General features: G+C 47.0%; 1 protein-coding gene across 4 annotated transcripts; it reads right to left on the bottom strand.

The window, feature by feature from the left end:
- Positions 1-3,414: 3,414 nt before the first annotated feature.
- On the bottom strand, positions 3,415-8,169 carry Drd1 (dopamine receptor D1). Of its 4 annotated transcripts, none has more exons than XM_087589766.1 (2): positions 7,780-8,169; positions 3,415-6,841 (listed from the first exon to the last, which is right to left on the bottom strand). In XM_087589766.1, the coding sequence occupies exon 2, from the start codon at positions 6,401-6,403 to the stop codon at positions 5,063-5,065; it is 1,341 nt and encodes a 446-aa protein (XP_087445892.1). In that variant the 5' UTR covers positions 6,404-6,841; positions 7,780-8,169; the 3' UTR covers positions 3,415-5,062.
- Between the last annotated feature and the right edge of the window lie 4,997 nt (positions 8,170-13,166).

Raw genomic sequence — 13,166 nt, 5'->3', positions numbered from 1 at the left:
TAATAGGTAGGAAATAGACCCAGCCTAGACATCTGTCAAGAGACAAATATGTAAAGAAAATGTGCTGTACGTACACGATGAAATCTGACCCCGTCTTAAAGAAAACTGAAACCATGAGATTTGGAGGAAAGTGTATGGAACTGCAGAGCACCGTGTTTAGCTTTAGAAACAGACTCGGAAGACAAGAACCATGTTTCCTCTCATTTGCCAATCTGAGATTTCACCTTTTCTCTATGTGAATATTGTCTTAGTCAGGTTTTCTATTCCTGCACAAAGCATCATAACCAAGAAGCAAGTCAGAGAGGAAAGGGTTTATTCAGCTTACATGTCCACATTGCTGTTCATCACCAAAGGAGGTCAGGACTGGAACTCAAGCAGGTCAGGAAGCAGGAGCTGGTGCAGAGGCCATGGAGGGATGTTACTTACTGGCTTGCTTCCCCTGGCTTGCTCAGCTTGCTCTCTTATAGAACCCAGGACCACCAGCCCAGGGATGGCACCACCCACAATGAGCTGGGCCCTCCCCACCTTGATCAACAATTGAAAAAATGCCTTACAGCTGGGCCTCATGGAGGCATTTCCTCAAGAGAGGCTCCTTCCTCTGCGATAACTCCAGAAAACTTTCCTTCTGCTAATGTCATGGTTTCTAATAGCAAAGAGAATCTACCTGAGGGAAACCTGTCACAGTCAGCGTTTGCCCATTGTGGAGCTCACATTTCATAATTTCCAACCAGAATATACCTGAGCCCCTTCCTCTGCTCACTCCAACCATGTCCTGTCGCAGAGGTGTGAACTTACAGGTGATGTTAATAATGGAGCCATTTGTCTAAGTGAAATGAAGCATCGTACCTTGTGACACAGTCTTCCTGGGCCCCATTGCTGTCTGCCACTTTGCTATTATGTCTGTTCCCAGAGATGTGTGAGGTGGCCTCAGACCAAATCCTTTCCCATCGTGGCTGAAGATGTCTACAAATGTCAAGTGCTGATGGGGGCTGTTCTAGCCAGGCCCCATACATTTTTCTCATAGAGATTAGAAGCTTAAACCTCTTTAAATCAGAGATTAATCCAGAGCGTCTAATACTATTTAAATTACAAGTCCCAAATCTTGAACAGCCTACAATCCAAATGCTACTTCTATAAATCTGTGCATCCCGTGAACATCAATGTGACAAACGGCCAGGCAGAAACCTTAGCAGTACGTCTGTGCTGTGACACTCTGTGCCCTCAGTCCTCTGGCAAAAAGCAGGTCATGTTTCCTATGTAGGGACTTCAAACAAGTCTGTACAGCTACATAAGATCTACACAGTGTCACGACCTTGCGACCCACCATGCTGCTTCCTTCAAATGACCTCTGTAACACCAGCCACACAGACAAACAAGTGTACATTTCCTAGCCCAGACTAGGCAAGCTGCTCGCTTATGATTCCTGAGACAAATTCTCTAAGATAAGGAGATTTGGTGGATTAAAATGTTGTGTGCAGATTTGATCATCGTGTAGTGGCAGCTTAAGGCAATTTTCTTAACCAGGAAGACATAAAATGTCACTTGTTTCTGGAAGGGTGAATAGCTACAGCAAAAGACAGTGGTGGTTGGGAGAATCCCCGACCAAGTGTATGCTGAAAATTACATTCCATTTAAAAAAAATTGAATAGCACATCCATTTATACTAAAGGTCAATGCTAAGAGACAGCATCCCAGGCTCCTGCACACTGCTCCACTCTGACCCTCAGACAACCTGCACACTGCACCTCATCTCCTAAAAAAGGCACATGGGCTCAGAGGAGCAAATATACTCATTTATGCTCACTCTTATTGAAAGAGGACCCTGTACTCTCTGCAGAAGGCTTAGGATAATAAGTAGGAACTGGAAGAAACACTGGTGCATGCCTGGCCGGAGGTCACCTGGTCCCCAGAGGAAATGAAGAACTCAGGAAGTCTCTGAAGCTGATTACACACTGACCTGGTGCTAGGGTAAGCCTCTCCTGAAGAAGAAGTTCCACCCTTCCCATTGGTGGACACGCTCAAGTGGGAGTCTCGGTAACGCTTGCTAAGGAGAAGCCAGAGGCTGGCCTATGGGAACATCTGATTCATTCTCAGGCCTCCTTCCTGTCATGTTTGTCACTATGTATACATTTAATGAAGGCAGCTTTTTTCACGAAGAAGAAAGAGAAACCCTGGGTTGGGGATTTAGCTCAGTGGTAGAGCGCTTGCCTAGCAAGCGCAAGGCCCTGGGTTCGGTCCTCAGCTCTGAAAAAGAAAAAAAAAAGAGAAAGAAAGAAAGAAAGAAAGAAAGAAAGAAAGAAAGAAAGAAAGAAAGAGAGAAAGAAAGAGAGAGAGAGAGAAACCCTGAAACTGTCCCCATCACAGTTACGTATTTCGCATATATTGGACATTTATAACAACCCAAGAGTTAAAAAGTTAAATATGAGTCTTACCACAATTTAGCTTTTCTACCTCTCAGAGCTAACATTCTTTGGATGGCCTCAATCAATCCAGAATCAGAGAAACCCTGAGCACAATGTTATTCAAGGTGTGTTGAACTTTACTTAAAATCACTTCTGAATGCACTATTGAAGGGACACCCTCATGTCAGGTTTCATTGTCTTCTCAGTGATGACCTTGCCTGTGCACTGTAGCCTGTGGCTGGCCGAGCTTCTGCATTGACCATGACGTAGAGCCTCCAGGGGTAAAGACATCCAGCAGCCATGATATTTGAAGAAAAGGCACAGGTTTCTCCTAGTGCACATTCCAGATGTGCTCTCTGAATGCCAGGGCCTGGGAGATGGGAGTGAGACTCTAAAAAGATGCCATCTGCTGTATGATGCTCCAGACTGTAAACTTAACCCTTGATTTCTACGTCAGCAGCAGCTGAGCCCTTTTCCTTCTTTGGGCTAGCCGACAAGTGGCACTGGCAGAATCCACGAGTGTGCCTGCCAAGCATTCTGGCGATCCCAGTGTCGCAAGCCATGGCTTCTTTAGAATAGATCGTTTCTAGCATGTTTTTTGAAGTAAGCACCACTCGCCGTACGGCAGTTGCCCTCAGCTACAAAGCCACAACCACTCAGAGCAAGATGGTCCTTTCTAAAATTTTTATTCCACTTACAAATAATATCTTAAAAAGAAAGAGCTAAAAAAAAAAGAGAGAACTTCTTCAAATCTGGGGGGGAAAAGGAAAGAGAAGCAGAATAATTCTTCAAGTGGACAAAGGTTTCTTGTTAGAACATAGTTAAAATATAAGGAACATGTGAGGCGATGTTTTTCCACACAAACATTCAAAAGCAACTAAGGGCACCCAGGAAACCCCTGGCTTAAAAGAGGAGGGAATATCTGAAGATACCCTGGTTTTCTTAGCTAAGAACCTGAAACAGTCTGACTTTTAAAAATGGGTTTAACAAACGCAGCACAGCTCCGTTGGGGTTGATTTGAATTCACAAAATAAGTTTATTGTATGTAAGAAAGCATACAAGCCTTAGAGCTGAGAAAACATTCAAAGTCCGCAGTACAAACCCCCTGCAGGAGATACCGTTAGCAAGCCAGTCAGCCTTTTCTTCAGTTCCATCCACGTGTTGCAACTGCTTCCAAAGAACACCTTGTAAACATTTCAAAAACAAAACAAAAACAAAAAGAAACACTGTTGCAATGCCCCCACAAGAGGGGACTCGATGGATCTTTTTGCAGTCCAGGCTATGATAACAAGGAAACTAGATTCAAACCCACAGAGAAAGAAAAACAGCATTTGTGACTAGCTATGCAGATGGCTTTGTGGTGCTCGCACCGGGAAGGGGCTCGTCTACGCCCCCACCAACAGAAGTGTATTATGCAGCGATGAGGTACCGTTCATTAGCTAGTTTACCACTAACATTAAAGAGCTTTTTTTTTTAAAAGAGAGGATACTAAATTCGGATTAAAGCACTACAAAAGTAGCCCCTTAAGCAGCCGACTTGGTTAGACCTGGGCAGATAAAGGACCAATGATGAGCCCAGCTATCGGAGGGGCTGCTGTGACCTGTGAATTTACAACTCATTCTCCACCCTGCAGATCTCCAGCCTGGACAGTCATTTGTTTGTTTCAGAAAGCTATTTCAAGCATGAAATGAGAAATGACAAGGAGGGCCAATTAGTTTACATAAATACAAAGTGGCATATGCTCTTCCTCGCCATCCAAAAGCGGAAATATAAAGTTGTATTCCTCTTGAGCTGGTTCTTACATAGATATTTACAGAAGTGCAAATTCGCCCCGGGGAAAGCCTCTGCCATTTAAAACATTCAGAACACAATAGTAGCTTCTTTTAAAAAAAAAAAAAAACTAATCTTTTCAAAATCTTTTTAGGGGGAGCATTGGTGGCATTAGTCACTTCTCCTCTTGCGTTTCTTTGTGTCCTTGTCGAGTTAAGGAGCCACCACATCAGTCTTTGCTGTGTTCCCAGAAGTAACTCACAATTCAGAATCTCAGAGTCTACGCGTATGTTTCATTGGCTCATAAAGTGCTAGTACAAATGGAGAGGTCAGTCTCAGATAACACATTGGTTTGCTCTGTTAAATATGTTAAATATAGATTCACTATGATAAATTTAAAATATTCATATAGTACAATAAATAAATAAATAAAACCGTCATCAACAATGCATCTGTCAATTCTGAGAAAAAGGAATCCCACTCCTGCTGTAAGGCTCAATTATTATTGGAGAAGTTAATTAACAAAGGCATGCACCTACCTTTCCAATCTGAAAACTGCTCGGACAGTTTTAGCACCTGTTTGGACAGCAAACTCAACTCCTACCCTTCCTTTCTGGAAAGTTCGATTTTTAAGTGAAGCTGTTTACAGTTGACTCTTGGCCCTATTTGTTTGTTTGTTTGTTTGTTTGTTGTTGTTTTATAATGTCCTAAGATAATACTCCCAAACTGATTTCAGAGCCGAAGTCATTTCCCTTGAAGCTAGAGAATACACTGGAATCAGTGAGTTTGAGAAGCTTCGTAATTGTCCAAAAGCAGCAGAGGGATCTCCTGTTAATTCCTTAACAGCAAGCCCAAGGGAACTCGTGGCCTCAGAGATGAGGACCCAATATTCAAGTGGAATGCTGTCCACTGTGTGTGACAGGTTGGATCTTTTCTAGAGAGACATCGGTGTCATAGTCCAATATGACCGATAAGGCTGGGGACAGCTTCTCCAGTGGCTTAGCTATTCCACCAGCCTCTTCCTTCTTCAGGTCCTCAGAGGAGCCCACGGCATGAGGGATCAGGTAAACCAGATTACAGTCCTTGGAGATGGAGCCTCGGGGCTCATGGTGGCTGGAAAACACCACAGCCCCATTGTTGTTAATGCTCACCGTCTCTATGGCATTATTCGTAGTAGGGCAGAGTCTGTAGCATCCTAAGAGGGTTGAGAACGCCTTCTGGAAGTCAGCATTAAAAGCATAAATAATGGGGTTCAGGGAAGAATTCGCCCACCCAAACCACACAAACACATCGAAGGTGATGGAATCGATGCAGAATGGCTGGGTCTCCTCAGAGCCACAGAAGGGCACCATACAGTTCGAGATGAAGAAAGGGAGCCAGCAGCACACAAACACCCCCATGATCACAGACAGCGTCTTTAGAACTTTCGTCTCCCTCTTGAAGGACATCTTAAAGGAACTTTCAGACTGGGCGCATTCGACGGGGTTCCCGTTACCTGCGGTGGTCTGGCAATTCTTGGCATGGACTGCTGCCCTCTCCAAGGCTGAGATGCGCCGGATTTGCTTCTGGGCAATCCTGTAGATACTGGTGTAGGTGACGATCATAATGGCTACGGGGATGTAAAAGCTGATGAGGGACGATGAAATGGCATACGTCCTGCTCAACCTTGTGTCACAGTTGTCATCCTCGGTGTCCTCCAGGGAGGTAAAATTGCCATCCAAGGGCCATGTGGGCTTTGCCTTGTGCCAGCTTAGCTGTACTGGGATGAAGGATATAAGGACAGACAGAGTCCATGCTACGCTAATCAGGATGAAGGCTGCTTTGGGGGTCATCTTCCTCTCATACTGGAAAGGGCTGGAGATAGCCCAGTACCTGTCCACGCTGATCACGCAGAGGTTCAGAATGGACGCCGTAGAGCACATGATGTCAAAGGCTACCCAGATGTTACAAAAGGACCCAAAGGGCCAAAAGCCAGCAATCTCGGCCACAGCTTTCCAGGGCATGACCAGGACAGCCACCAAGAGATCTGACACAGCTAAAGAGATGACAAAGAAGTTGGTCACCTTGGACCTCAGGTGTCGAAACCGGATGACGGCCGCACAGACAAGGGTATTGCCCAGGAGAGTGGACAGGATGAGCAGTGACAGGAAACAGGCCGTGAGGATGCGAAAGGAGAAATCCCTCTCCGCTGGCAGCCCGGCCTCATCCATGGTAGAAGTGTTAGGAGCCATCTTCCAGAAGGAACACACTTCCGGGGACTTGCCCCTCAAGTTCTTGACCAGGCTTAGCCAGACTTCCCCCAACCACTCACCACCCAGCCCCTTCTTGTTCAGCCCCAGTTGCTGCCTGGACTAAAGGATGGTAGGGTTCCATCAGGAGCTTCCCCGTAGCAATCCAAGCCATGCCGGGGTAAAGACTCTCCTGCTTCCCATCTGTCTTCTGGGCTTGGTGCTCCAGGTCACTGTCCCTGTGACAGTGTGTCCCTGTGACATCGGCTGGTCCCTACATTCCCCAAGGAGAGCATTGGCTTTTAAGCACACTCTGAGTCCATGGCCTCTTCCAGGTCAATTCTAGTCACTTTTCAGGGATGCTGCCTCTTTTTCTGAGACACGGCCTAAAATACATGCATTTCTCCTCCAAGCCCCTGGCACCGCATCTCTCCAAATGCCCTAAAAAGCAAAGGGAAAGACAACGTCGTTCACCAAGACTCTGTGCACACCGCATATTTAGATACACACAACCCCAGCGCATCATCTCCTGGACAAGTCCATCAAGACCACCTACCTTGCTTTAGGGTCACTTCTCCCAGAACCCCTGGAGCTCCCACAGTCAGCCCAGTCAGCATAGCAACTGTTCCCCTCCTGATGCAGAAAAATCTCTGGGATGGATTTGGGGAAGGAATCCCAGACCAGGCATCCAGGGAAGCGGTACCCTTCCTGCTACCTTGCCCACCTACAGATTGCTGTCCCCTCTCCCGGGGAGGGTTCTCAGAGCTTCCTGGGGAGAGGAACCTCCAGGACTAGTCACTGGGGCAGCTTTCTGTCCTGTTTGAGGGAGCCCAGCGCTGGGTCCCACTTTGGTTCCTCGTTCTTAGGGCAGGACCCTGAGCCTCCCCGTGGCGCCACCCTCTCCCTGTTAGCAGTGGCAGGCGCTCCAGGCAAGCACAGCAGCTTGGGCGAGGGCACCGGCCGGCTGGGTTCCAGCAGGGCACAGCCCACCCCGCCTCCGCGTCCCCTCCCGGCCCTGGTGGTGGGCTGAGCTTGACAGGCAGAGTGGCGGGCGACAGCCACACGTGGTTCACTGAAGGCACAGCTGGAGCAGGGGTGTGGGACGCCTACCAAATCTCCGTGCCCTCTCTGGCTACCTCAGCCCCCCAGGGGACCCCAGCACAAGACAGAACCCGAGGGACAAATCCTGATGCTCAAATCAAGTAAACCAAAACTCAGCGTCTCTTCAGGCCAACCTCAAGTTCCACCCAAAGCTCGGAATCAGAGCCGACCCTCCCCACGCCCACGCCCTGCTAACCCAAGACACTGCCCGCATCGCTGCGCTCTCTCTGAGTGCCCCGCAACAGGGGTACGGGGAGCCCCGGCTGGAGAGTGCTCACCGATCTGGGAGGCCACGCTCCTGGATTCTGCCAACCCTGCGCCAGCTCCCAGGCCGCTTGCTCTGCGCTCTGCACTCCGCCCGCCAGGGCGCTTCTGCGGTCAACTCACGAGTGAAGCCCGTGACCCGCGCCCCACAAGCACCCCAAACACGGCGCCGCACGCTCAGCAGGTACCCGACGCCCTCTGCTGGTGCCTGTGGTTTCCTGCTCCCCGTCTGCGCCCCTGCAGGTTCAGATCACAGAAGCCTCAACCAGTGAGTGTATACCCCAAAGTACAGGGCCTCGACCCTGTTTTTTCCCTGTCCCTGCTTGCCAGAATCTGGATGATTAGAGGCGGGTCTTCCGCTCTCTGAGCTCCCTCGCTTGAAATACTTCTAAAAACTCATAAGAGTAGGAAGTCCCTTTGGCTAGCATTTTATTCGTTAAGCCAGGATTTTCCTTTTGTGTCCCCTGTGTGCCAAGGCTGGAGCAGCAGTGGGGACAACAGGTCAACTTACTGTGCAAGTGAACAGAGACCTGGCATAAACTCAGCAGGCTCTGTGTCCCCGAAGCGCGCACGCACGCGCATACACACACACACACACACACACACACACACACACACACACCTTCGACATCTTGCAAAACCCCTTCCTTACAGGCTTGCACGGCTCTACTTCTCTGAGTGGAAAATGATGCTCAGAAAAAGTGTGGGGTCTACTCAACGCTAACACAGTAGCTAATGAGGATGGTGACCTGTCTGTCTGACTGTCGCTTGTACGACCATGTCTAGAACGGAGCCCGCCATCTAAACAGTTACCACGGGGGTAAAGTAGAGACAGGAATGTGTGGCCTCGGGAAACGTTTAGAGCATAGACACAACACCTTCTTCCCATCCCTGTGAAAAGAGCTTGAGGATGGAACTTGTGAACCTCTTTGCCTGGACTCCCGTGCTTACTGATAAGAACTTCTTAAGAATTAAATGAGATATTTATTTAAGACTCGGGCACCAGATATGGACTCAGTCAGCCCTTGGTGGCCAGAAATTTCTTCCAGGACCAGTTTTTAAAATAAAAAATAAAATAGTAGTTTTGTTTCCATGCGAACCATACACCGCACTGAATGCTCGAATTTTCTCTAAATAGCCTAAGAAGCTCTCCTAATTAGCCAGCAGAAATCAGATCTCGGATTTGGGTGTACTAGTCGAATGATTGACACAGATGCTCCTCCGCCCGTTCTCCCAGTTCTGCCCTCCCACTGACAGCCTTGCTGTCACACACAAAGTTCCACAGACTCGTGATCAGACATATAACCCATGCCTTAAGAACAGAGGTTCTCAACTTCCCCAATGCTGTGACCCTTTAATACAGTTCCACAGGCGGAGAACCCCCAACCATAAAGTTATTTTGTTGCTGCCCCATAACTAATTTTGTTACTGTTATGAATTATAATGTAAATGTGTGACGGACTATCTGATATGAGCCCACCCCCAGCCACCAAAGGGGTCAAGATTCACAAGTTGAGAACATCTGCTTTAGAGTCAGTTCAGTGTAAAACCTGAGGGGATTCTCACCACACACACACACACACACACATACACACACATACACACACACACACAGTGTGGCAGTTGCTCTCTAAGCGATTGGAGCTTTATTTCACCATACTTCTTCATTTTTCACCAGCAAACACAAATTAAAAGAGGCAACAATACAGTAGCACTTAGGATTGTAGCCACGGAACCTGGGGGTGACCGTGAGGGCGATTTGAGGACTGAAACTTCCCCTAGTGACTTTTGCTTTGGAGAGGTGTCCCCAAGCCTCTGGGCAATGGCCACTGCTCTTTAAAGTAGGATGCCAGCCATACGAAGGCTGACTCAGGTGGCATGGCTTTGCCTGCAGTGCCAGTCCCCAGCAAAAGAATTCATATAAAGTGGGAGGAAAGGCTAATCGTGGGGCACCTTGGTTCCTTCCGACACTGGCAGCTACTCAAACAGAGAGATCTGATTGGAAATGCCTCTAAGTTATTAAAACCAGCCCAAACCCGTCTTCATCTTCTTCGCTGTCAGTTATCATTTTACTCGAGATGTTTCTCCACCCCAGGAAAATGTCAGCCATCTTGATTGCCTACTTTCCTGAAAGAAGCTGACGGGCAAGTAGAAGATGCTTGTGAACAGCAGAGACGGGAGAAGGATGAGATGAACTCCTAAAGGGTCGATTTATCTCTCCTCTGTGGGAAACAGGACTGTTGGATTGTTTCGCTAGGATTCTGTAATCCGGAAACAGACACTCAGGACCCTTTACAGTCAGGCATACTCACTGGCATGTGAGCACAGTCACTAGGAGGTCCAGAAAGGGTAAAGGGTAGCTCAACTCTCAGGATTTCAACCATGCACAGTGTGAACATCAGGGGGATCTCAAAGTTTGGCTAGAGATTTGGTTTTTGTTTTGTTTTCTTCCCCCCTCCCCCCTTCTTTGGAGACAAGGTGAAGCAAAAACCTTCCAATTTATTCTTCAAAACTCTCCCTACAAACGGTGAGAACACGAATATAAATGCGAGCAGGTATTAGCATTTGATCACGCCAGAAATGTAGACACAAACACAAAAGCATCTTTGTCTCCCAAATCAGCATGTCTTTTGTCGGTATGCTGTGATTTATGCGGGGCGAGGAGGTAAAGGTTAAAAAGATGTTTTCAATAACTTTCTTTTTTTATTTTAGGATTGTAAACGTCAGTGAATATAGAAGGCACTGTCAGACAAGCGCACTGTCAAGTGTTCTCAGAGGTTGCATGTAGGCAGCCTCTGGGATTATTAAAACTGGCTTGCTCCCTAAAATGGTTGCTTGCAGCGTTCGAGAAGAGTGTTGAGAGCTTGATCGTCAGCAAGGGACTGCGTTACTCTGTACAGACAGTAACCCTGAAATCCCTAACCCTGTGTCCCGTTTTCGCCTTCGGTAGCTACCATACAACTTGAAATCAATGCGTACCCCTTTGGGTAAAAGCTGACAGCTAGAGTGCCCACTGTATTTACTATGCTTCTGTTTTTCTTCCTCTTTTATGGGCTTAGGTAAGGTTTGGTTTGGGGTTTCTTTTTTTGAGGTTGAAGTTACAACCTCTCCACACTGAGCAAGCACTCTGCCCCACCCCCTGAGCCGCACTCCACTGCGTCTCCTCTACCACTTATCCTTTTACTTCTCTCTAACCTTTTAAGTTCATGATAGCTTCCTGGTTTGCATCTCAGAGATAAGATCTTCCCACAGCCTGCCTCCAAGTGATAGGTTAGCCCGTATATACCCAGGAACATGATAATGGTATTCCTCCAGATCTCCTCAAAGGTTTACACCTGAAGAGTTGGACTTTTTCTAACTTCCGGGGTCCTGTAGAGCTGCCCAGAAACCATGTGATCTCTTCAGACCTTGCACTGGAAGTTTATTGAGTAGAATTAGACAATGTTTGACCTGAGGCTATTTTAATGTAACTGAGAAGGACATCTGTGTCCCTCTGCCCCCTGCGCAGTAAGTGATGGGGTTTTCTCGTCTGGCTGGTGAGAACAGGTACTGTCCATGGCCCTTACTTCATCAGATTCTTCTCAGTTGCATATCCTCATTCTTAACGGGGGGAGGGGTTAGTTCTCTGACAAGCTCAGAAAAGATTCTCTAAAGCTATCAGCATTCTTTCCCATTCTCGCTCTCTTTCTGTTTCTTTCCCCCTGCCCCCATCTCGAAGTTTCTAGCTATTTTGCTTTTGAATTTCTTCAAGTCTTCAATTTGGAGAGTCTCCCAGACTACACCATGGGTGGGAACTTCTCTTGAAACAGGAAGTAGATGCACCTGTCCAGTTCATCTCCCTGGTTTCCCATTGTGGGGGAATCAGAAAGCAGGAACACCTGTTCACTCTCCACCCTGGATTCGATCTGACTTTAATGTCCTTTGTTGCTTGATGTTAAGAAGTCAGGAAATATCTCAACTTTTACAATTTATTCTTGACTTTTTTTAATTTTAAAGCTATAATATCAAACCCTTCTTGGTAGGCAAGGGGACCTGGAATAAAGGAATATGGGTATATGGGTATACGGGTATACAGGTATAAGGGTATATGGGTATATGGGTATATGGTTATATGGGTATATGGGTATATGGGTTCTCTTCTGGATTTTTTTCTTTTAACAAACACATTTCTTTACATTCATTTATGTGTGTATGCAGATGCACTCCTGTGCCACTGCTCACATGTGAAGATCAGAGGACAACGTGTGAAACAATTTTGTTCCTTCCATGATGGAAGATAAAGTCTCCATCCTGGAGATAAAACTCAGGTTGTCTCACTGAGCAGCAAGCACCTTTTCCCTCTAAGACATCTTGCTGTCCCATGGACTTTCTTTTTCTACTCAAACACTTAGACCATCTCGTGATCCTGGCCTACTAGGCCGTAGGTTGGAGTACTGGCCCCATCTATGGTAATGGCACCCAGGTTCTCCCTTCTCCCATGAAAAATCCCTTAGTTTTGAGAGGTGCAGGATCTGTTTGGTCTAGGCTGGCTTTTTGGGGTCAGGAGCATAGCTAATTCTTTATAAGAGATGCAATCATTGCGAATGTTACCGTGCAGTCTGTAAGTGTTTCTGAGTGTGTTACTGGACAGCTGCTAGTCCATGCGCTAAGACCACGGCCATAAGAAAGGAAGCATCTCCATAATCAGAGACTTGGTACTTCAGTGTTAAATGGTAGCTGTGTTTTGTACTGTGTAGTGCGGAACTGCAGTGCAGTTGATTTTTTGTTACTGTTAAAAACAGATGAGCTTACTAAAAACAAAAAGAAGGAAGGAAGGAAGGAAGGAAGGAAGGGAAAGGGGGAAGTGAGAAAGAAGAGAGAGGGAGAGAGGAGGGGAAAGGAGAGAAGGGGAGAGGAGGAGGGGGAAAGAGAGGGAGGGAAAGGAGAGGAAGGAAGGGAGAGGAGGGGGAAGGAGAGGGAAAGGAAGTGGGAGAAGTAGGGAGGGAAGGAGAGGGAGAGGAAGAGGGAGTAGGAAGCCTAAGCCAGGCCAGAGGAAATGTTAATTCACAAAAATTATTTACTCTATATTCAGAGAGAGGTTTTTTTGTAGCAATTTTATGGACAACATAGTAGCAAGAGTCTTTGAAATATGTTACTAAACTGGACTCTTCAGACTGAAAATGCCTGCTCTGTGGAGAAACTAAAGCTACAAGCGCTTCAGCTGGGCCCAGAAGATACATGACTGACCCCAGAGGGAACCTTCAGTCCGGAAGTAATTCCTGTGCCTAAGCCCATCCTGCTGTCCTTTCTTTGGAAAACGCTAGAACCTTAGGAGGCCGAGTTTTGCTGAAGGAAGTAGGTCATTAGGGTAGACCTTAAGGGCTTAAAACTGCTTTCGCTCAGGTCTGCTCTCTGTTTCCTG

This window comes from Rattus norvegicus, chromosome 17, assembly GCF_021556685.1.
Source record: "Rattus norvegicus strain SHRSP/BbbUtx chromosome 17, alternate assembly SHRSP_T2T, whole genome shotgun sequence".
In the NCBI taxonomy this organism is placed as follows: domain Eukaryota; kingdom Metazoa; phylum Chordata; class Mammalia; order Rodentia; family Muridae; genus Rattus; species Rattus norvegicus.
This window is presented reverse-complemented; position numbering and strand designations above follow the sequence as displayed.